The 24,650-nt window shown below is 36.3% G+C and overlaps 2 protein-coding genes across 8 annotated transcripts; one reads left to right on the top strand and one right to left on the bottom strand.

Annotated features, from left to right (window-relative positions):
* The first annotated feature begins 954 nt into the window (after positions 1 to 954).
* LOC118040996 (squalene monooxygenase SE1) lies at positions 955 to 24,287 on the top strand. Of its 3 annotated transcripts, none has more exons than XM_073406978.1 (8): positions 955 to 1,629; positions 1,776 to 1,887; positions 1,986 to 2,148; positions 2,300 to 2,468; positions 6,974 to 7,189; positions 7,409 to 7,684; positions 7,841 to 8,122; positions 24,156 to 24,287. In XM_073406978.1, exons 1-8 carry the CDS (start codon positions 1,396 to 1,398, stop codon positions 24,270 to 24,272), a joined length of 1,569 nt encoding a protein of 522 aa, XP_073263079.1. In that variant the 5' UTR covers positions 955 to 1,395; the 3' UTR covers positions 24,273 to 24,287. The 3 variants fall into 3 exon arrangements, with proteins under 3 accessions (XP_073263079.1, XP_034903983.1, XP_034903982.1); XM_035048092.2 differs by lacking the exon at positions 24,156 to 24,287 and adding an exon at positions 8,243 to 8,576 and having other exon boundaries at positions 957 to 1,629; positions 2,300 to 2,417; XM_035048091.2 differs by lacking the exon at positions 24,156 to 24,287 and adding an exon at positions 8,243 to 8,576 and having other exon boundaries at positions 965 to 1,629.
* Positions 8,244 to 19,873, bottom strand: LOC118040993 (uncharacterized). Of its 5 annotated transcripts, none has more exons than XR_012168911.1 (9): positions 19,651 to 19,873; positions 19,200 to 19,454; positions 18,967 to 19,087; positions 18,239 to 18,781; positions 17,520 to 18,059; positions 13,899 to 17,337; positions 11,801 to 12,946; positions 9,633 to 11,532; positions 8,244 to 9,335 (listed from the first exon to the last, which is right to left on the bottom strand). XR_012168911.1 is itself a non-coding variant. In XM_073406977.1 (7 exons), the coding sequence occupies exons 3-6, from the start codon at positions 19,078 to 19,080 to the stop codon at positions 13,912 to 13,914; spliced, it is 4,623 nt and encodes a 1,540-aa protein (XP_073263078.1). In that variant the 5' UTR covers positions 19,081 to 19,087; positions 19,200 to 19,251; positions 19,651 to 19,873; the 3' UTR covers positions 11,561 to 12,946; positions 13,899 to 13,911. The 5 variants fall into 5 exon arrangements, 1 of the variants encoding a protein (XP_073263078.1); XR_012168909.1 differs by having other exon boundaries at positions 19,200 to 19,251; XR_012168912.1 differs by lacking the exon at positions 19,200 to 19,454.
* Positions 24,288 to 24,650: the final 363 nt, after the last annotated feature.

The following is a 24,650-nucleotide window of genomic DNA, read 5'->3' as shown; positions in this document are numbered from 1 at the left end:
GTTTAGTTTCAGTTGCAAGATCTTTGGTTGTTTTCTTCCTACTACATTGAGTTGGGTATGCCTGCTTGTTCTCAAGGCTATTAGTTTATTTTTTTTACTCAGTTTTGTTCAATTTAGCTTAACTACACAAATATAAATGTTTTTCCCTATTTATGGATTTATTTTATGTTGAGATTTATGTATTCGGTTTCTTTTTTAGTTTTGTTATGATTATGGATATCGAGTTTGAGTATTTGGATTTCATGATGCACTGTTTTATAAAATTATGAATTCAAATAATTATGTTCCGAGGATTAGCTCAGGATTATCTCATGTTTTAATAGAATGTGCGCACACCTCGTCTGATGTTATTTAGCTTGCTCGTAATTTGCAATGCATGTTATGGTCTTTTCGACTAGAGCGAAATGCAAAAAGAATGTGATTTTCAAATAACAATTATTCGGCAGCAACCTTTTCCAGTGGACGCGGTCACTCACGGAGAATTGGCATTTTGTTTTTCAATGAAATCCGAGAGATTAATTTATTAAACAATTGTTTTTGCCAATAAGAACATGGTTTACTGAGAAGAGAATACAAAATCTCAAAAGAATTAGAAAACGTACTTACAAAGATAAAACCCCCTATCATAATCATACTTGAAAAGTCTCTTACTTGACAAATTTTTACTCAAACAAGCAGAGATAAAAGAAAAAAAAAATCCAACGAAAGAAGAGAAAATGGAAGGCAATTCAAATCCCATATCACCACAACACTCAAAAACAATACAAGAACTAGCCATAGAAGGCCAAAAACATTTGGAAGAAACAATTCAAGCTGCTTACCAGATCCTCTCGATCTTCGATGAATGATGAGCTTTGCAACCCCACTTTATGGTTGAGAGGGATGGAGAGGCTTGTATTTTTCTTATTTGATTTCCAATTTTTTTATACCATAAGCTTTTAAAGAAAAAAAAATTCTCATCTTGCAGAGGAAAGACAACCCTATCAACAACCTATCCATTTGCATGTCTCTTCTACCAATAAAGTCACTCTCTTACGTCCATAGGAAGCTCCCCTGCAGATGCTTATGATAACCGCTAAAGCTCATATTTCTTAAAATTCAATTTGAAAATTGTGTAGCCATATATCATAGCCTCCTCTTCTGTTTTCTATCACTTCATCACTAGCTTTTATAATATAAACAGTATGACGAAAAAAATGATATGAATTTTATCCCTGTGAGCGTCTCTCTTTCCCCTTTGACCGGAGTTTTCTTTGTTTCCTCAGCCGTATAAATATTAGTCTTTTTGGTAACTCAGACAACCCATAAATGATACCATACTATGTGCCTTGGTAGAACTGCAGGGTTCTCGACAGCACATCCAGAGAGAAATAGAGCCTGTACTGAAAGAGAAAAATGGACTCCAAGCATGTATTTGGAGGAGTTGTAGCAGCTTTCTTGTTCGGGTTTGTTGTCCTCTACAGTTCAAGAGGGAGAGAGAATATCAAAGCTTCAGAGAAAAATCGAAGCAAGAAAACTTTGGAAAGCTCTGGAAATGGAGTATGCAGATCAAATTTTGCTGGAAATACTGATGTGATCATCGTAGGTGCTGGTGTTGCTGGTTCAGCTCTTGCTTATGCTCTCGCAAAGGTAATAACCTCTTTCACAATGGTAAAACAGTTAACTCTAAGTGCCTGATCTTGCTTCTAATTCAAAGACCAAAACCTAGTAAGCAGAGCTATTGTTGTTCTGTGTGTGCTAAGCAACAGCAACCTTGTCTTCTCCTACAACTGCAGGATGGATGGCGCGTGCAAGTTATTGAAAGAGACTTGACTGAGCCCGACAGAATTGTTGGTGAGCTCCTGCATGCTGGGGGTTGCATTAAATTGGCCGAGTTAGGTCTTGAAGGTGAAGAGTTACTAGCTGTAGAAATTTTGTTGAACATACTTTCCGTTAATTAATTAACAACTACTCTTATTTATGTCCAACATTTTGTGTGGTAGCAGACTGTCTAGATGGGATTGATTCTCAGATAGTCTTCAGTTTCGCTGCTGTTCACAAAGATGGTAGAAGAACTGCAATTTCATATCCCTCCAATGCGTGTAGCAGAAGCTTTCACCATGGCCGCTTCATCCAAAAACTACGTGAAAAGGCTGCATCTCTTCCGAAGTATTCGTCCTTTCCCCTGCAACCTATAGGAACAGAGTAGCCTGCGAGTATTGAGTTCAATATAACCAACCATGGACTGAATATACGTTTGTCAGTATCATTTCATGATGTGAAAATTTTTCATTCTCAGATTTCTTTGATCTTTGTGCAGTGTTAAACTCGAACAAGGTACTGTAACATCTCTTGTCGAAGAAAATGGCAGTATCAAAGGTGTGCTATACAAAACAAAGGCAGGCCAGGAGTTAGCAGCTTCAGCTTCACTCACAATAGTATGTGATGGTTGTTTTTCAAATTTACGACGCAATCTCTGCAATCCAAAGGTGAAATCTTGCATTATGAGTAAATTTAGATGTAATTAATGTTAGGGATTTTGTTCCCCTTGCGCGGACCAGTGATATTATGATAGTTGTACTTTGAAGGCTAAGCACACTGGCACAAAATATTTAGCGTGGTTCGACAAATAGCTTACATCTACAGGAGAAGAGCTAATATTATTAGAGATAGAGAAAGGGAACAACATAGATACATGAAAGAGGAGGATCACTTTACTCAAACTCTACTCCCATTGTTCTCACACATACTCTGCTGCACAAGGCAGCAGGGCTGCTGCCCTTGGCAACTACTCCTCTTTCTCTCTTACATGTTTCTCTCACACTCTCTAACTCTCTGTCTTCTCTTTTGTTCTCACTCTCTCTCTAACTTATGCCTTTATTTATAGGCATGAATGGTGAGACAACTTGGCCATAAATTATGGCACTAATGGTTGCAGCATATGGGTTGCACCATTTTGTCAATGATTAGTGCAACTTGTTTGATAATTCACATTTACCATTATAGCCTTTTGACAATGGTATCCTTTCTTTTTAGGGTAAGTTGCAAATGTTGTTGCCTACTAATGACAACATCCCAACAATCACCCTTTTTGCCATTTATATGGGCAATTGTCCTCTTACTTCTTCAACACATGCTTGCATTTTGCAGCTCTTCCAAGCTTACCATTCCGAGAGCGTCTTTGGCCAAGTTTACAGGTACTTGCCAAACCTTTCAATCACCAGAGTCACCTAAGCACCCATTTGCTTACTCCAAAGGATCACTTCAACCAAATGGTTTGTCACATCTCATCTGAAGAGTGTTAACACTTGTCTCTGGGACATAACATTCCCCTTCGAGCGTATCGACCATGCTTGGTCCGGAATGATTTATCAAGCCTTACACCAAGGCTTACAACACCCCCTCAAACAAAAATTTCTCTTTCCAAGTATGACAGTCTTTATCTAAGTATGTCAATATGATCATAAGCTCACCACTCTTCCAAGAGTCTACTCATCCAAGAGTTGTGCTTGCCCTTTATTCCGCCCTAGGAACCACGCCTTACTTCTCCATGAGACTCCTGCTCTTAGTCTCAAGAGTCCTGGTAGCTCTCCACGTTTAACCATGGGGGCAACCCATTAAAGGTTGATCCATATCTATCTTTATACTCTAAGTTTTACAATGTCGTTACTGAGCTCACCACCCTTACGAGAGTCAACTTGTTCCCAGAACTTGCGCATACCCTCTGCTCCTATATAGTAGTCGCGTCTTAATGCTCCACAAGTCATTCATTTATTTTCCAAGGCAAATGTCTTCTAGCTCATTGATCTTTAGCATAGGGGTAATATCCATGAAAGTTAATCCTACATTTATGTTCATACTCATCATAGCCACTTCATTGGCTATACACTTGTCCACTCATATCTAGCCATCACATCGGTTCTGAGGCGTTCTTAACTAGGCTTATATCATGGCCCTCACACCTTCTATAAGAGGAGTCTCCGCCTGTCATCATGAGACGGTTTGAACTTGGGCTCATATCATGGCCCTCACACCTTTTATAAGAGGTGTCTCCGTCTGTAGTCATGAGACGGTCTAAACTTGGACTTATGTCATGGTCCTCACACCTTCCATCCGAGGTGTCTCCGCCCGTCATCATGCTACGGTTTGTACTTAGGCTCATTTCATAGCCCACACACCTTCTATAAAGTGTCTTCGCTTGTTGTCATGAGACAGTTTGAACATGGGCTCATATCGTGGTCTATATGCCTTCTCTCCAAGGTGCCTTCACCTTTCATAGGCGGTTGCATCCTCTTTCAACTGGGATGCTTCAAATTGGCTCCAAGATTCTCTACCACCATGTGGTCTTGGGAGAGCATACTGCCACTGATCACATAGAAAGAGAAAGTTGCAGTACACTCATCGCAATCTTCCATCTCATTTTCTATGTTTGGAGCTTCTACACCTTTCATCATCGCACTTGATAGTGCCACCTACACCAACTCTCTTTGGTGTCTTCACCTTTCATCATAGGCGGTTGCACTCCCTTAATTAGGTGCCTCTACAACAACTCATCTTTCCATCCTTGCATGCATTGGAAAGGTCCTCGCATATTGTCTTCGTCAAGAGCACAAGGGACTTCCTGTTGTACAACTTTTCACACAGTCTCTATTCTGAGCTTTATCGGGGAACACTTCTTCTCCTTGTACCTATCGTCTCATTACAGTACCTCATTGGATCCTACGGGTACTCCTACACAATCTCCGTGTGCCTATATGCAATTTCAGTTTTCCAGATTTCTCCCTATTCTTTGCTTTTATGTTTAACAGCAACTCATCATGTCACAACATCTATCCAAGTCAAAATAGGATGTCAATCTTTATTCCCTTGCTGTATTTGTTTTCCATTATTAGCGTCTTCATCAATTTTACCATTGAGAAATTACAATTACCGAATCTATCTTCTTTGGAGAAATCACCACTCCATCAGATCCTTGATCATACGGAACCCAACTGTTCCCTTATGTCATCTTCTTGCTAGTCTTCAACAGTTTCATTACAAAGTGTTACATATATAAAAATAGTATCGTATGGATAATCCTTCAACTAAGCAAGTTCCTAGGAAAGATTTGAGGGGTCACATCAGTCCTACTTAAAACTCAATCTCCTAACTAGAACTTCTTAGGCCATATCTATCCATCGTATTGTCTTTCCGTATATATAACCATTTGCTAACTTTATTGTGGCTTTCCTTTACAAATGATCTGGAATATCTTGGTTTGATTTCTCAACATCTGGTGAGACTACCAGTGCTTAGATTCATCAAGATTGGTCTTCATCAATTTCCACTCTCACCTCAAATTGTCCACATGATCAGGTGTTCAAAGTGTCTTAACTTTGCCTTCCTTCAAGGCAATTAAAATCTCCACACTTAGTTCAGCATATGTAATTGGGCAAACATGTACAATTTCTTTTTCATCATCTCCATCAACCACCATGATGACGTTCAGATGCCTCTTAATCGGGCATTCTCTTTTGTTAATTCACCACCACCACTTTTAGTCCAAATCTCAACAATCGGACCGTACCATTGCATCCAGAACAATCAAATTAGCTGGAAACAAATCTGAAATCATCCAAATCACATTTCAGTCAGACGACTAACATTTGATCAAAACAATTCTAGCCTAATGAGCAATTTAGATTCAATCTCAGATCCAGTTGCATGTAGGATCAGCCACACTGGATCCTATATCTCAGCTCGCGACTCGACTTCAACTTGGCTCGGCTTGCAGCTGATGACGTGGCAGGTGGGTCACACTGTGCTAACATGTCAGATGACTGGTTGCTGACATGGCATGCCAACTGTGCATGTTGACGCTATGATTACATCATGATGATGTCATCCTTATCCGGGTCAGTCACGTGGGTCAGGTCGTCAGGTATTCAGGTCGAGTTAGCCTATCCAAGCGAAGAAGACGCTTCGCTGGTGCACGCGACCATGTCCGACGTCCTATTTCGAAGTCGTTTTCACAGTGTGCTTGTCTCTTCCTCCTCTACACATTGGTATGGTCAAAACACAATTTTGACAACTTTTATTTTTGAGCAAAAAATAAACACCACTATAAACCATATGCTTTGATACCAATTGTTAGGGATTCTGCTCCCCTTGAGCGGACCGGTCATGTTTTGATAGTTGTTCTTTAGAGGCTAAACACACTAACACACATTATTTAACGTGGTTCAACAAATCACCTACATCCACAGGAGAAGAGCCACTATTATTAGAGATAGAGAAAGGGAACAACATAGATACATGGAGGAGGAGGGTCACTTCACTCAAACTCTACTGCTATTGCTCTCTCACACACTCTACTACACAAGGCAGCAAGGCTGCGGCCCTTGGCCTCTCTCATGTGTTTCTCTCTCACTCTCTAACTCATTATCTTCTCTTTTTTTCTCACTCTCTCTCTAACTTATACCTCTATTTATAGGCATGAATGGTAATACAACTTAGCCATAAATTATGACACTAATGGTGGCAGTACATGGGTTGCACCATTTTGTTAATGGTTGGTGCAACTTATTTGATAATACACACCTATTATTGTAGTCTTTTGACAATAACATCTGTTCTTTTTAGGGTAGCCTGCAAATATTGTTGCCATTAATGACAACATCCCAACAATTAATGAGAGAAGGTATTATAATTTTTTATTTTGTTGATAAGGATATAGACCAGTAGATATACCTTCTAGGTGAATCTCTAATAATAATTTTATATTACTCTCTAAAATACTTTTATCGAAGTAAAAACTTTTTAAATTTGAAATTTGTACGGGATCATGTTTACTTTCGGTTAATTATTATTAATATAATTAGTTAAAATGAAAGTAGTAAAACTCAAACTTATGAATGTTTAGTTATTAAAACTCTAATATTATATCAAAGAACTAATTTAACCTAAAATTAGTTTAATATTACTATCTAACACATGGTCGTTACATTTCTTGTAGATTGAAGTCCCATCTTACTTTGGTGGTTTGGTCCTGGAGAATTATAATCTTCCCTATGCAAATCGTGCGTACTTTATTTTGAAGGATTCAATTGTCGTAACTTATCCTATTAGCAGCAATGAAATTCGTTGTTTCGTTGATGTACCTGGCTCGAAACAACCACCTATTTCCAATGGCGAAATGGCAAGCTACTTGAAAACAGTGGTGGCACCTCAAGTATGTATAGTTGCTTGACATAATGTTACTTAAATGAAGCTTATTCTGATTAATTTATAGAGCATGCTTGATCGCGAATTTATTGTTAATAATATCAGAAAGCAAAATGCAAAATGTCTCAAAATGCCAGTCTAAGGCGACATTTTAGCATCTATGCTAGTTCTTTTTATTCAATAAATATATGTTGTTTAAACTAATGCAGAGATCTGCACATTTCAGATGCCACCTGAGCTACACAATGCTTTCATATGTGCAATTGAAAAGGGCAACATAAGAACAATGCCAAACAGAATCATGGCTGCGTCTCCCTCTCCAACCCCTGGTGCGTTTATGATAGGGGATTCGTTGAATATGCGCCACGCTGTAACTGGAGGAGGAATGACTGTGGGACTTTCTGATGTTGTTCTACTGCGAGATCTTCTTAGGCCTCTGAATGATCTTAGAGATGGAGCTGCCATTTGCAAATATCTTGAATCCTTTGACATTCTGCGTAAGGTATCAGCACTTGCACGCATATGCTTATCTAATATTTCTTCGGCCAATCTTCCTCACAACATTTATTGAACAGGAATTAACACAAAATAACCTATTTCTTTGCGGTTTGTAGATACTAATAACTTGCTTGAATTACTCGATTAATATTGGTTGCAGCCCACGGCATTTGCAATAAACACATTGGCAAGCACCCTACACACAGTATTCTCTTCATCGGACCAGGATCCATCAAGGAAGGAAATGAAAGAAGCATTCTTCAATTATTTGAGCCTTGGAGGCGTGTTCTCAGAAGGACTGATGGCTCTTCTGTCTGGTCTAAACCCTGCCCCGTTGAGCTTGGTTTTCCACTGCTTTGCCATGCTTGCCTATGCTGTTGGCCGCTTATTGCTTCCATTTCCTACACCAAAACGCGTGTGTATTGCGGCAAAACTAATTTTGGTCTGTATCTCCAGCTCTCGTTACTCTTACTATCAGAAACTTATTTGTTTGAACTATTATTCTCACCATGAGTTTCCTAGACAAACTTAAATTTTTATTTTTATTTTTGTCAATTTTCAGGTTGGATTAGGCATCATCTTCCCTATACTAAAGGCAGAAGGAATTAGAGCAACATTCTTCCCGGTAACAATGCCTGCTTACTACAGAACTCCTCCTGTCCAATCCACTGACGAAAGAGAAACAGGAAAATAGTTGTTTATTTTATTGGTGAAGGAACCAAATCTTATCAGCTGAATTTACGAAGCATGCTGTACAACATGAACAAACATGAAACAATCCTCATGATGTACCTCATGAAATGAATAAGATGAATCTCAAAATTGTATCTAAATTGTATTTTGAGTTTTCCAAAAATAATAATAATAGAAATAATATATATAAATGTTGTTTTTAATGGTCATGTATCCATTTAGTTAAATAACGTTGAGAAAGGGTTTTGATAATTATTTTTCCCTTTTTCAGCTGAAATCAGCTATGCCTGTCATGCAGCTGGGGTGGGAATCATTCCTTTTTTTGCATGGGACAGGCTGACTCATCAGCCCTGATGCATGTATATAATAAGCCTTCCTTTCTCTTTGTAAAATGAGAACATAATAAGAATAATACACGAAGCTTGAAAGCCTTTTAAACCAAAACGTTCTTATTCTCTGGTCTTCTTCTTCTTTCTTTATTTTCTTGGACTCTGCAACCTCTAACATTTCTTTCAGGTTTTGATAGTTATTGCACACAAACATGAATGAGCTTTGTCTTCACGATTTGACTCCAGAAATAGTCATCCAATTCCAGATGAAATATATATTGATAAAAATAATAAATAAACAGAGCAATCAATAAACTAAAAGAAGAAGAAGCTATAAGGTTTCGAAGATAACAACAAAAATATGGAGTGTGAAGGCATCGAGAAAACCTTATATCTGAAATTGCCAGAAATGGATGAGGTGTTCCTCTCTAAACATTTTACTTGTCTTCATCTTCAGTTTCCAACTTCCTCAAGTATGCTACTTCTTTTCCTTTAACGGTTACTGGAGCTGCACGCCAAACACCAAATCCATCGAGACCCGGTTGCTGTAGTACGAGGACTTGCAGGTGAGGGAGTTTAGGCAATATCCCGGTAGGAAACATCTTCTGACCGCATGCATTGAGTCCAAGATACCTGAGGTTGGATAGACATTCCATGGCTTAAGGAATCATTTCAAGTGCAGTACCATAGAGATCCAACCTCTTTAGTACCCTAAGCTTTCTTAATGATGGTACATGTCTTAACATATCACAAGTAATGCAATGAGCAACAATGCAGAGACTCACCAAATCGAAAGACAAAATTAGGCAAATTATCAATGTGCAAGATAGATCAAGGACCTTGAGCCCATGCAATTTTTTGAAAAATGATTCGGCAATAAATTTCAAGTATTTATTAGTGCATGACAGTAGAGTTGAAAGACTGGGACACCTTGGTGAATAGCTCGAAGGAATTTCTTCAATTTGGTTTTGTATTGGTGAAACTCTCACAAGATTCTCTGTCCACTCCTCTGTATCTGGCAATTCATTTAATTATGCACCTGATTTAACCATGCCTTGAGAGTTCTCTTGTTGTAGTTGGATGGCCATGTCCCTAATCAAGTCATGCATCGGGACACAGCTATGATCACCATATCTTGTAGCACTTTCCAATAAGGAGACATTTTCAAGTTTACTAAGCATCGAATGGCCTCTGTAAACTTCTGCCACCCTACTCTGCCGTTTTATCACTCCCTCATCAGTCAAATAAGCTATCAAATCCTCTCTAGGGAATACATCCTCTTCCATATCATCTTGCCTAACTCTTGATTGCCTCAGGTCCTCTAAAGCATTCCTCCGCTCATTAATGTCATCCACCCCCTTCATGGCTCCAGCCATTGTTATAATTCCTAGTGGCAAACCATCACACTCCTTTGTGATAGATTTTGCAATTTGTTCCACTTCTGGATAAAGTGTTATGTCATGTCCGAGTCTCTTAATAAACAAAGTCCAAGCCTTTTCCTCCAAAATAGGCTTCACTTTGATTATGTGTAGGGTATCCATTTGTTGACAAACCTTTTTTGATCGAGTTGTGAGAATAAGCTTGCATCCTTTTTTGATCCCTGCATCTGTAACTCAATAGTGTTCCACAAATCATCTAAAATCAAAACCCATTTCTGTTTCTTCATTAATTCTTTTCTCATTTCAACTGCTCTGTGCCGCTCCTCGTCTTCATTAAAAAGATTTAAACCAATACATCTACCGATACTGCCCTGCAATTTTTTAATGCTGGTATCTTGTGAAACAGTAATCCAGTAAACATGAGAGAAAGTATCTGGTCTACATAGAAGCTGATTATACATATGCATCACCAAAGTTGTCTTACCCACTCCACCCATGCCATGGATTCCAATACTTGAAACTTCATCTTCATCAACCAGGACCAGATAGTCTTCTTATGGTCTTCGAATGCTTGACCCACCAACTTAGTCGTTGGCAGTGCATCATCTGCTTCAATCTCATTTGTGTTGCATGCAAGCCCTCCAGAAGAGCTAGCTCCTCCACCAGGCTGTGCTAATCTTCCTCTATAGTTCTCCACATCATCATCATCCTCTTCCACTGGTTGTGTCCTCACTCTTACCATATTCTGCACATCATTCATAATTACATCATTGTTTACCGATGGAGAACAGAGTTGATCGTAATGTCTTCCAAGTCCAAGACACAATAGATCAGTTGGTTTGGATGAATCTCCTCTAGGCTCATTTTGACTAACTGATAGCCTCTCAAGAGAGCTCCTCTCTCAAAATGCTGCATCAATCCCATGGTTTGGTTTTCTATGTTATTGTGAGTGACGTTATCATCCACAAAAAAAGAACAGAGATCACAGATTCCTCGTCCGCACTCTTGACTTGCTTGCTCGGTTATTGGTCTAGTCTCCGGTGCAATATCCACAAGTTCAATCCCTCCAATCAAGTCATTTGCCCATGCAAGTTCTCCAGCGAAAACAGCTTCTCCTTGTTGTGCTATTTCTACATGTATCACTTCATTGTTCTGTTCTTGTGAAGAAGTTGAAATTGCATTAGTGACCTCGTTATTGCTTGAGCCTGCTACAGTTTTCAGTTTTTTTTCCAGAGGGCCATCGATTACTGCAAGGGCTGCATTTTGAACTTCTTCTGGAACATTTTTACAAATTTTAACATCACGCCCTTTCACTCCTGACAAATGCCATTTGATCCTCGAAATGGAAGTATCCTTGGCAAATGGATGCCCACAAAACTCACACTTCACAATACCATCATTCATATCTTCAACATGTCGCCAAAATGGATCATTTGATCGAACCATTTGTCCTACAGAAAGAAAAAAAAAATCAAGATATTGAATAAAATTAATGGAAGTTATATTAATCGGAAAAGGAAAGGTTTAAAACAAAAATAATAAGTTAAAAACAGAAAAAGAATTGTAAAATAAATAAATTCAAGGTTAGGGTCAATTCAGAAAGAACTCCGCAAGGCATGAAGAAACTATTGTATTTTGCTTGAGCTTCAAACAATAGTTACACAGTATAAATAACAAAAACAACAGCAAAATGAAAAAGATAAAGTACAAATAATTTACCTGGATTCCAGATGTTCTCCAAGTGCTGGTTTGCTTAAGCAGTATTCAGAAAAAGAAAAAAAAAGAAAAAAATACAAAACCACAAAGCACGTGCTTGTAAGCCCTCCAGAAGAGCTAGCTCCTCCGCCAGGCTGCTCTAATCTTCCACTATTTTTCTCATCAACTGGTTCTGTCCTCACTCTAATCATGTTCTGCAAATCATACATAATGACATCTTTGCTTAGTGATGGTGCACAGAGTTGATCATAATATCTTCCATGGTCAAGACACAATGGATCTGTTGGTTGGGATGAATCTCCTCGAGGCTCATCAGCTTGATTAGTTGATTCGAGGCCGCATGCACACAAGCAAAAAGGCACTGGCATGTATTGAAATGAAACTTAAAACCAACTGAGAAATAATCATAATTTAAGCTGCTTTGGAGCTCTTATATAATTGTACATGACATACATTTTCAAGCTCCACAAATCAGTCAAGGAGTTCGTAGTTCAACACTATATATATATATTTATGCCTCTCTTTCAAAAGATCTCAGAATCGAACTTCTCCATCATAATCCAACAACATTAGCTTATCTGCTATCCCTTTTAAGAGAAGAAGATTTCGAATCAGTCCATTCATTCCCATCTGTAGGCATCTTTCTCAAACATTAAGGAGAATTACTTCTTGATTCTGAGTTTCCACTAAAAAAAACCCTTATGAACTAATTAATCTCTCAGTCCTTAAATTAGTTTCCTCATTGTTTTCACAAATTTGTAAGAAAAAAAATGAAAAAATACAATAAAAAAGGAAGAATAAAAATATGATCTTAAGCTATACATCTAACACTCACTTGAAAGAAATTGATAACCATGCAAGCAGTTTACATGTCAGTATTTGATAAGGGGTGAGAAATATTGGAGACAAATTAGAGGACACAAATAGAATGTATTTGGTGAATTGCCCGTGCGGTGCCGCGGGTTATAGCATGAACTGGGCAAAATCTAAAAGCATTGAGATCGAAATAAAAAGCAAAGATTTGCATGTGGCTAGTGAAGTAGACTGATGCTGGCAAATGGAACTCCATGAAGAACAGCTAAAATAGCATGGGATTTTGACGGTGCCGCTCAAAAGTGCGGATGCAAGGTCTGATGCCCAGCAGGTCTCCTGTTGCGAGGAAAGAGTGTTAGCTTTCATCTAAAAGATGATAGGCATTGCCAGGCCAACGCTTAGGGAAAGCAAGGTAATGTGCAAAAGAATTGGAGCAATTAGTTGTAATGTTAAAACTTTGGAAAGCAACTAAAAAAGACTAAAAGCTATTTGAGGCAACACAAAGCCCACCAACATCACCCCTACAGAATGGGAAAAGGCTAATAATCATTTTGGAAAAAATAAAATTTTAATATGATAATATTAAAAATAAATTTTAAAAATTAAAAAATATTATTTTAATATATTTTTAAATAAAAAATACTTTGCAATGAAACATGTATCTTCATGTATTGTGAATTAACCAATCTTTTTAGTTTTCTTATATTATTCATAAAGACCGAAAAAAACTTAAAAATAAAATTTTAAAAATCATGAGAAAAAAAAAATAGGATGAATTTTTATAGAGAAAAATAGATAGAGGTGTGGATTTTTATTCTAAATATATCCTTATAAAAATTTTAAAATTTCAAGTATTATCATTCTATTTTTAAAGTGTCTTCTCTCTCTCTCTTTTTTTATTTTTAATTTGTATTATATATTTTTTTAAAAATAATTTATTGCTAGTTAATGATATAAGATGATTTATACTAATGAATAGATCTATTATTTTATTAGGTTAATAAATCAATATAGTATTTTTTTTTATGGGATTTTCATCTTAGAGATACTCAATAGGATGAATATATAATATTAATTAAACTTCAAATTATAATTATTTATCTATCTAGTTAAAAAAAAATATGACAGTTCAATAGTCTTAAAAGATAATGAAATATATAAAAAAAATGAAAAATGTTATTTATGTTAATTGTAAACACACAATATAAATAAGAAATATTTCATATTAATAAATGCTTAACGAGTCTAACCAATCAGAAATTAACATGACATAAAAGATAATGCTTACCCTTTGTTCTATATTATATATATTTTAAGGGCTGAGTAGCCTCCTCCTCCCGAAACATTACAAAGGGACCAAGGACATCCTTCGTGTTAGGATGCTCCCACTCCACTACTCTCTCCCACCATTCTTTTGGCCTTGCATTGATTTCTCTAAGAGAAGGGGGAGGGGATGGCTGGCCATTTTCAAGCAACGGAAGACAAATTGCCATCCTCTTCAGCTTCTCACAATTGATTACACTAATATCTTCGAGAGAATTGCAAATCAATTTTACACTACAAATGCTTTTCAATTCTGGTAACCAACACAAATTCAGAGATATTAACTTTGGGAGTATTAATTCCGTGATGGAATTGGAGGTGCTGCTTTCTTCCTCTGTTGTTCCTATTATCTCCTCCATTTTCTCACAGTTAATAACATCAATCAATTCCAGGTTTGGGAGCACCACAAGTGGGAACAACTTCTTCATATTGTTACATCCAACACAATAAAACTCTTTAAGACCAGAAAATATATCATTATATGATGGTAATGATGGTGGAGCAGAGCAGAACCAAGAAGATGAAACCAAGCTCTCCATGCTATTGCAATCTCGAATGCTGATGCGCTTCAGTTTAGTTGCATTCTCTAATGACAAAACATCACATAAACTTCTTGCATCGATGAATTGACAAACTAGTCCTTGAATGCCATTTAAGAACTTGACCAGAAAATCTCTATCTTTGTTAATACTCAAATTACCCAACGCAACTGTTTTACTTGGAAAATCATCAATGCATTCCCAAAAATCCATCATTCCTACTGAAATTCTGTATGTGCTCAATGATTGGATCCCATCCCGAGATCTGAGATACTCCACGAAGTCAGAGAGACCTTTGAAATGGCATCGCAGAGTTTCCAAATTTCTCAAGGATCCTACTTCCTTTACTTCAACTGTTATCCTCCGATAAGAATCCACAAAACACTCTTCTAGTACAAAGACTTGCAGGTGAGAGAGTTTTGTTAATATCCCACTAGGAAACTCATTTTTACAACATCCAGTCATTCTAAGATACCTCAGGTTGGACAGACATTCCATTCCTTGTGGCATCTCATCAAGAAAAGTATGAGAGAGATCCAACCTCTTCAGTGCCCTGAGCCTCTTTAATGATGGAACATGACTCAAGTTCTCACATTTATTGAGCAATAACGCAGTGAGACTCACCAAATCAGAGACAGAGTCTGGCAAATTTTTAATACCTGTGCAAGCCAGATCGAGGACCTTGAGCCCATGCAATTGAATGAAAAATGAATCCGCGATAAATCCCAACCTTTCATTATCACGTAGAAATAAAGTTGACAAATTTGGACACCTTGGTGAATGGCTGGAAGGAATTTCTTCGATCTCGTTTAGCATTACTGAGACTCTTATGAGATTCTCTGTCCACTCCTCTGCATCTGGCAACTCTTTTAATTGCGCACCTGCTTTAACCATGACTTGAGAGTTTTCTTGCAGTATTTGGATGGCCATGTCCCTAATCAAGTTATGCATCTTGACACCTATACTGCCATCATACTCCATTTTAACACTTTCCAATAGACAGACATTTTCTAGTCTATTAAGCATCGTGTGACCCTCGTCAAATGCATCTCCCCTGCTCTTCATTCCTTTAATTATTCCCTCATCGATCAAATAACCTATCAACTCCTCCCTTCCAATCTCACAATCTTCAGGAAATAATGCACAATACAAGAGACATTGTTGTAGTGCTACATCACCTAACCGATTATAACTAACCCTCAATACTTGGAATACCTTCTCATCCATGTCCCTAAATTCTGATTCTCTCAATTTCTTCAATGTATTTCTCCACTCATGTAGGTCATCCACTCCCCTCAAGCTTCCTGCCACTGTAATAATTCCCAAAGGCAAACCAGCACATTCCCTAGCAATAGCTTTTGCAATTCCTTCCACTTCTGGTGAAAGCGCTATGTCACGTCCAAGTTTCTCCATGAACAAAGTCCAAGCTTCTCCCCCAGAAAGTGGCTTCACTTTGATTTTGTGGTGGCAAGCCATCCGATGACAAACCGTTTCTGATCGAGTTGTCATAATCAGCTTGCATCCTTTTAACGGGACAGGAATTCCCACTTCTTGGAGCTCAAAATTGTTCCATAAATCATCTAAAATGAGAATCCATTTTTGTTTCTTCATTAGTTCTTTTGATAATTTGGCAGCTCTATGCAGATCATCAACTTCCCTTGAAAGGTCTAGATCAAGATGTTTAGCAATAAGACTTTGCAATCTATTAATGCTGAAATCTTGAGACACAGTCACCCACCAAACATGATCACAAAAATCTAGTCTATGTAGAAGCTTATTATGGATATGTTGCAGTATTGTTGTTTTACCAACTCCCCCCATCCCATAAATACCAATAGTAGAGACTTCATTATCCATTAACAAAGACCATATCACCTTTGTGTTCTCCTTAAATGCTTGACCCACTGGCTTTGTAGAGCTAGTAGGTAATGGAACTCCTCTAGTATTGTTAAATTTCAGACTTTCAGAAGATCTAGCTCCTGCGCCAGCCTGCACTACTGATCTTCCACTATTCTCCACATCCTCCTCCTCCTTCACTCTAACCATGTCCTGCTCATCATTCATAGTTACCTCATTGTTTACTGATGAAGCACAAGGTTGATCATATCGTCTTCCAATGTCAAGACAAAATTGGGATGAATCTCCTCGTGGCTCTAGAAGCTGCACATGCTCTATTCTTGGTAAAGTCTCAAATGCATCATGCTGAAAAGATCCTTCACCAGTGTTTTCTATGCCATTTTCTACTTGTAAATGCGACTGAATTCTCTCTTCTCTGGGACCTTGTTCCATGCCCTGAACTCCCACTTGTATCCTTCCAGCACCCCCTGCCAAATTGCCAAGTATTGCATTGCTTTGTTCCAATGCTAGATCCACTGGTTCTGTCCTCTGTCTACTCTTGAGAGCCTCTTTGGAAACTCTATCTTCATGTGCTATCATTCCGGTCATGCTTACTTCGTCGTTTCTTGCTATTGCATGTGAAGAAATCCTCTCCCCCCCTACTCTGGGTTCTACAACTTGAACTTCTCTTTGTACCCTTCCAATACCTCCTCCCATGTTTATCTCAATGTTTTGTTCTTCTGGACAAGTTGAAATTCCACAATAATTTATAATATTGATTGAACTTTCTGTGATTTTATGTCTCTTGCTGACATCATTCATAGCTTTCGAGGCTGCTTCTTGAACTTCTTTAGCCACCCCACTACAAATGGCAACACCATGCCGTCTCTCTCCTGATAAATGCCATTTGAACCTTGAAATGGAAATTTTATTGGCCCATGTACATTGACAAAACTTACACTTCACGCTACCATCAGCCCTATCTTCAATATAATTCCAAAATGGATCCTTTGATGCAACCATTTCAACCTATAGAAAAAAAAAAGTGGGTGAAAATAAAGAATAAAAATTGATGGAGGTTACACCATATCCGGATGGATGAGAAACTACTTCAGCACTTTTACCCTTACTTTGCTATTAAAATTGATAGTTAGTTTATTGCACAATCATAGAGGGGGGAAAGACGACAATAATTCAGTTATACTTCTTACTTGTTGAGTATTTAAACCCCTAATTTGACTTTGCAGGGAAGTCTCAAGGCCAGGATTTGAGGCATTTGGCGTAGCAGTTCGATTTTGCAATCCTTTGACTTGGAGGTCATCCTCAGATTTGGAGCTTACTTCGTCGTTTCTTGCTATTGCATGTGAAGAAATCCTCTCTTCCCCTACTCCAGGTTCTACAACCTGAACTTCTCTTTTTACCCTTCCAAAACATCCTCCCATGCTAATCTCAATGTTTTGTTCTTGTGGACAAGTTGAAATTCCACAATCATTAACATTGATTGAACTTTCTGTGCTTCTATGTCTTTTGTTGCCACCACACATAGCTAGAAAGGCTGCTTCTTGAACTTCTTTAGTCACCCCACTACAAGTGGCAACATTATGCCCTTCCTCTCCTGATAAATGCCATTTGATCCTTGAAATGGAGGTTTTATTGGCAAATGTATGTGGACAAAACTTACACTTCATGCTACCATCTGCCCTGTCTTCAGTATAATTCCAAAATGGATCCTTTGATCTAACCATTTCAACCTATAGAAGAAAAAAAAAGTGGGTTAAAATAAAGAATAAAAATTGATGGACGTTACACCATATCCGGATGGATGAGAAACTACTTCAGCGCTGTTACCCTTATTTTGCTATTAAAATTGATAGTTTACTGCACAATCATAAGGGGGAAAAGACGACGGTAATTCAGTTATACTTCTTACTTGTTGAATATTTAAACCCCTAATTTGACTTTGCAGGGAAGTCTCAAGGCCAGGATTTGAGGCATTTGGCGTAGCAGTTTGATTTTGCAATCCTCTGACTTGGAGGTCATCCTCGGAGTTGGAGCTTACTTCGTCGTTTCCTGCTATTGCATGTGAAGAAATCCTCTCTTCCCCTACTCCGGGTTCTACAACCTGAACTTCTCTTTGTACCCTTCCAATACCTCCTCCCATATTTTCAATCCTAATGTTTTGATCATGTGGACAAGTTGAAATTCCAGAATCATTAACATTTATTGAACTTTCTGTGTTTTTAAGTCTTTTGTTGCGACCACGCATAGCTAGAAAGGCTGCTTCTTGAACTTCCTTAGTCACCCCACGACAAATGGCAACATTATGCCCTTCCTCTCCTGATAAATGCCATTTGATCCTTGAAATGGAGGTTTTATTGGCAAATGTATGTGGACAAAACTTACACTTCATGCTACCATCTGCCCTATCTTCAGTATAATTCCAAAATGGATCCTTTGATCTAACCATTTCAACCTATAGAAGAAAAAAAAAAGTGGGTTAAAATAAAGAATAAAAATTGATGGACGTTACACCATATCCGGATGGATGAGAAACTGCTTCAGCGCTGTTACCCTTATTTTGCTATTAAAATTGATAATTAGTTTATTGCACAATCATAGGAAGGAAAAAGACGACGGTAATTTAGTAAGACTTCTTACTTGTTGAGTATTTAAATCCCTAATTTGACTTTGCAGGGTAGTGTCAAGGCCAGGATTTGAGGCATTTGGCCTAGCAGTTTGATTTTGCAATCCTCTGAGTTTGAGGTTATCCATCTGTGACCTGTATAAAAATGAAGTGATCATATTATAAAACCCAAAATCAATGGTGTATCTAATTAACAAAAAGGTATTAATACTGTGTTAAAACACAACAGCTAGAAGTCAATCAGTACCTAGTAGAGTTGCCAAAGTGCCGAGGCACGAAGTTCTCTTGTTGTATATTATCTATGTTAGGAATTACAGCAGCTTGATTAGAAAAATATTGACTCCTGAATCCAAAATCATTCGCAAACAATATGAAGCAATACAAACTTATGTTTAGTTTGATGGGTTCATATTCAAGCTATGATGTTTCTTTCCTGATTGAAAAAATAAACTTTTTTACAGATGGTGGGAACTCCTTCCATCTCACCACAAGTACATGATGACTAGTACCGGAGGTGAAAAAAGAACAGAAAGCACATATCAGAGAAGAGTATATACATATATAGTTTTTAAAAATGACAAATCTGAGAAAAAGATCGATTAATTTATCATGGATTACTTTAAAGATTCAAACAACAGTTACAAACATAAAAACGAAAACACCAACAAGATGAAGAAGATGAAGTACAAATAATTTACCTGGATTCGAGATGTTCTTCAAGGGCTGGTTTGCTTGAGCAGTAATCAGCCAAAAAAAAGAGAAGATAAATCACAGACCAGAGAAGAATATAAGATTTAAGAAAATAATAAAGTTGCAGTACCGAGGGGAAAGGAAAACAGAGAATGGTAATAATAATAATAATTAATTATTGTATTGTTTGATAGGAAGGTAGGAAGTTGCTAGGAAGGAACCCTCCGCTTACCTACCAAGCATTATATTATAAGATATAGAAAGTTAACGTGTGGACCACCCCAATGTTCAAACTTTGAAGAAGCTGCCTGGAAAATGTAAACACGTGAGTGAGAAAGAATAGCATTGCTTGGAGATTTCATTAATCAAACTAATGTATTTTTATTTCTAATGTTATTATATAAAAATTATTAAAAAATATTTTAAAAATATATACAATTTTAAGTACAAAAACAAAATTATATCTCGATTGTATCGTAACAATCTTCATCTTCAAAAATAAATTATTAAGGTCGTGATCTATATTCTCGATTGAACTAGGAAGGTATTGTGTGTCGATTTCACATTGAAATAAATTTAAAGAATAAAAGGAAATATTAAATGATTTAATATTAAAGAATAAAAATTAATTTTCAATGCAGATTAATGAAAAAGGTTTAAATTCTACAAAGAACAGATAGTCGGAATCCCTGGCACACATTTAATATTTTTATTAGTTTTATTTTGTTGAACAACTCAATTTGAAGTTTAATTACCAAAATTTCCACTTGAAAGGTTTAAAAGGTATAGATAATTAAATCAACATAAATGTAACCCTTTTTGAAAAATCATTCACCACTTTCTTTTAAATACGCAAATGATTATCCCTATTAATAAAATTCAATGACAACAACAATATACAAGGAATAATATTACAGCCAAAAAAAAAAAAAATAAAGGAAGTAGTTCAACGAGTCAGCTCCTAAATTTATTCTTTAAAAATTATCAATTCAAGTTTTATAAATAATAAGATCGTTGGATACTTATATAATCATTAATTTTAAATTTCATAAAATTAATGATTATCCTTATCAATAAAATTCAATGACAACAACAATATATACAAGGAGCAATATTACAGCAAAAAAATTAAATCAATACAGAAAAATAAATGATTCAAGCGTAATAAAATAATTAATCCATTCAATAGAAAAAGCGTGACTGAATGCATAAACTGCATAAATCCTATGATTATTTGGAGAATAGTTAGAATAAATGGACATCTTTTGCAAGATAACAAGCTATTTTAAATATTTTCGATTCTATATTGAATGTATAAAGAAAATTCAAATTTCCTATCTAAACATAGAGACAAAGACAAAGGCTTAAAAAGTAGAACAAAAATCCAGATCATGGGCTCAAATGGTTTCAGATGAAGATAAAAGTTTCCAACTTGACAAAAGCAAATTAAAGGTTCTTCCTTTGGAAACCTTGTATTATAGAATAATATAAATAATATTCTAGAACCTTATCTAACAGCTTAAACTTTTGGGTTGAGATGGTTCTTTGATATGGTATCAGAACCTTAATGACCAAGCGGTCACGAGTTCGAATCTCACCATCCTTATTTAATTGATAAAAATTAAGCATAAGGTAATGTGGGTCTGTACAAGTTTTAAGCCCAAAGAGCTTTCACTTGAGAGGGTGTATTAGAGAATAATATAAATCATATCCTGGGACCTCACCTAACAGCTTATGCTTTTGGGTTGAAATGGTTCTTTGACACCTTGATCATGTCGGATACTAGCAATGAGGAGAGACTAGTGATGATGGATCATCTTACGTAACTTTAATCAAGTCCGATACCACCAACAATATTCCGTTAGGTAATTAATAATTTCATTCAGATAGTTCATGGGAAAGGTAGAATCAATTGTCACCCAAATTGAATCATAACCTTTCCCAGACAAACTTCATATAAAATCCATAATGATTTTATCTCATTTCCATTAAGGATTCAACAATGGTTCTAAAAGCCCTAGTTGCTTATGATGCTTGCTTTTAATCCCCTGATAGGTCAAGCATTGAGATACAAACTCAATAATGTCTTTTATGCCATTTCATTAGCAACACTATTTCAAGTCTCTATACATCTTGTTAGAACTAAGATATATATTATAGGTGGTTTGATATGCTTCAGTCATGACATCTCTTTTCAAATCATCCACCTCAAGACAAAAGTCTAAAAGCAAATCTCAACAAACCATCCTCATCAACAACAAAACTCATAGCCTTTCCTAACTCTAACTCATCTTGAATCTTACATAATTGCTCATCTCTCATCAGTTGCTTTAATTTGGTCTGCCAAGTTCAACTTAGTTTGAAAGTGAGCCAACAATGCTCCCAATTCCCCAATCTCAAAACTAACCTTCTCATACAACAACTTGTGTAACTCCCTAATCAATGGCCTCCTCACCTCTTGAATATAAGTCAAACCACCATAGACTTTATGCTTAAGCATCGGCAACAACATTCACCTTTCTCGGGTAATATTGAATTATGTATTCATAATCATTTAATAGTTTTATCCACCTTCTCTGTTTCATATTCATATCCTTTTATTGGAAGATATATTGAAGACTTTTATAATCTTAAAACATCTCACATGTCTTCCCAAACAAGTAGTGTTTTCAAATGTTAAGAGCAAACACTACTATAACCATCTCCAAATTGTGTATAGGGTAATTTTGTTTATCTTTCTTCAACTTTCTCGAGACATAAACAATCACATTATCATTTTGCATTTAAATACAACTTAATCCAATTCTTAATGCATCACAATATACAGTAAAGCCACTAGACTCTAAAGATACTATCAAAATCAAAGTCTCAATTAACCTTTCTTTCAACTATAGAAAACTCTTTTTACATTATTTTGGCCACTAAAACTTGATTTTTTTCTGTGTAAACTTAGTCTATGAAGTTACAATTCGTGAAAAGCTCTTTTTGAACCACTTATAGTATCATACTAAACCTATGAAACTCATAATCTTAGATACTATAGTTGGTCTAGGCCACTTCTTAATTGCCTTCAGCAGATCAACCTCTATCCCATTTTTCAACATCACATGTCCCAAAAATCCAACATTCTCTAACCAAAACTCACTTTTCAAAAACTTTTCATACAATTGATGATATCTTAGAGTTTAAAGAACCAGTAACAAATGCTCTTCATATTCCTCTTCACTTCTCAAATACACCAAAAAGTCATTAATGAATACAATAACAAATCTATCAATAAATGGTCTAAAAACCCTGTTCATCATCTTTATAAAGGCTACTAGTATATTTGTTAACCCAAAAGACAACACTAGAAACTTGTAGTGTCCATAACAAGTTCTAAATGTAATTTTAGGAATATCATCCTTTCTAATACTTAACTAGTGATACCTGAATTTTCTAATTCTTAACTATTGATACCTGTGATACTTGAATCACAAATCAATCTTTGAGAAACATTGAGCTCCTTATATTTGTTATGATAAATTTCCTTCAATTCATGTGTAGTTTATGCTCATGTGTCAATATATGTGAGCTGTTAACATTACGTTTTGTGGTGTGCGTGTATCAGCACTTGCAAATTAGAAACATCATCAACATGGTTAATTAACGAGGGTTTGGGCCCATTATAGCACAAAAATGCTCGTGAATTATACCAAAACTACTAGCTAATCAATCACCAACATGGTTAAAGAGGGTTTTGGATCAATATTTGATGGCAACGAATCAGCAAGAGGAGATATGCTTTCTTTCCAAGTCCTTAAAGAAGAGCTATCAATATTCAAGAAAACAGTAAATCAAACGACTTTGAGTTGCATTACTCATTAGCACTTTGATAGACAAATTAATATTTTTAATACAAATAATAAGTAAATAGAGCAATCAATAAAGTAAAAGTAGAAGAAGCTATAATGTTAATGAACTGAAGCATATTCTGATTAATTTATAGAGCACGCTTGATCACGGATTTGTTTTAATAATATCTGAGCTATACAATGCTTTCATATGTGCAATTGATAAGGGCAACATAAGAACAATGCCAAACAGAATCATACCTCATTTGCTGCTGAAGAAGCGTTTTTTGGAGCTGAATCGATTGAGTCAAGATCAGCTCCCACAAGTTAGGAAGTTAGTAGCAAATAAAGCTGCTGTAGAACAACTCTATTCTATTAAATCATGTCATTATTTTTCTGCAATTAGTTATCAAAACTCTTGTCTAAAAGAGTGATTCAGTCAATAAAAATAGTAATGATTTTGATGTCTCAAAACAACCCTTTATACTGCTGGTTTTCTCTGTTTTTTGTGTCTCTATTATGCTAAAAACTACACTGCATCTCCCTATCCAACCCCTGGTGCGTTTATGATAGGGGATTCATTGAATATGCGCCACGCTGTAACTGGAGGAGGAATGACTGTGGGACTTTCTGATGTTGTTCTACTGCGAGATCTTCTTAGGCCTATCCTAAAGCATGAGGTTGGATCAGGCATCATCTTCCCTATACTAAAGGCAGAAGGAATTAGAGCAACATTCTTCCCGTCAACCACGCCTGCTTACTACAGAACTCCTCCTGTCCAATCCACTGATGATTGAGAAACAGGGAAATAGTTGTTTATTTTATTGATAAAGGAATCGATTCTTATCAGCTGAATTTATGAATCATGAGGAACAACATGAACAAACATGAAACAATCCTCATGATGTACCACATGAAATGAATAAGATGAATCTCAAAATTGTATCTCCGTTGTATTTTGAGTTTTCTAAAATAATATATATATATATATATATATATATATATATATAATATAAAAATGTTGTTTTTAATGGTCATGAATCCATTTAGATAATATATATTAATACAAATAATAAATAAACAGAGCAATCAATAAACTAAAAGAAGAAGCTATAAGGTTTAGAAGATACAAATAAAAATATGGAGTGTGAAGGCATCGAGAAAACCTTGTATCA

The sequence above is a fragment of the Populus alba genome, chromosome 19 (genome assembly GCF_005239225.2).
Source record: "Populus alba chromosome 19, ASM523922v2, whole genome shotgun sequence".
Classification (NCBI taxonomy): domain Eukaryota; kingdom Viridiplantae; phylum Streptophyta; class Magnoliopsida; order Malpighiales; family Salicaceae; genus Populus; species Populus alba.
Note: the sequence above shows the minus strand (reverse complement) of the source record. Positions and strands in the feature narration are given on the sequence as shown.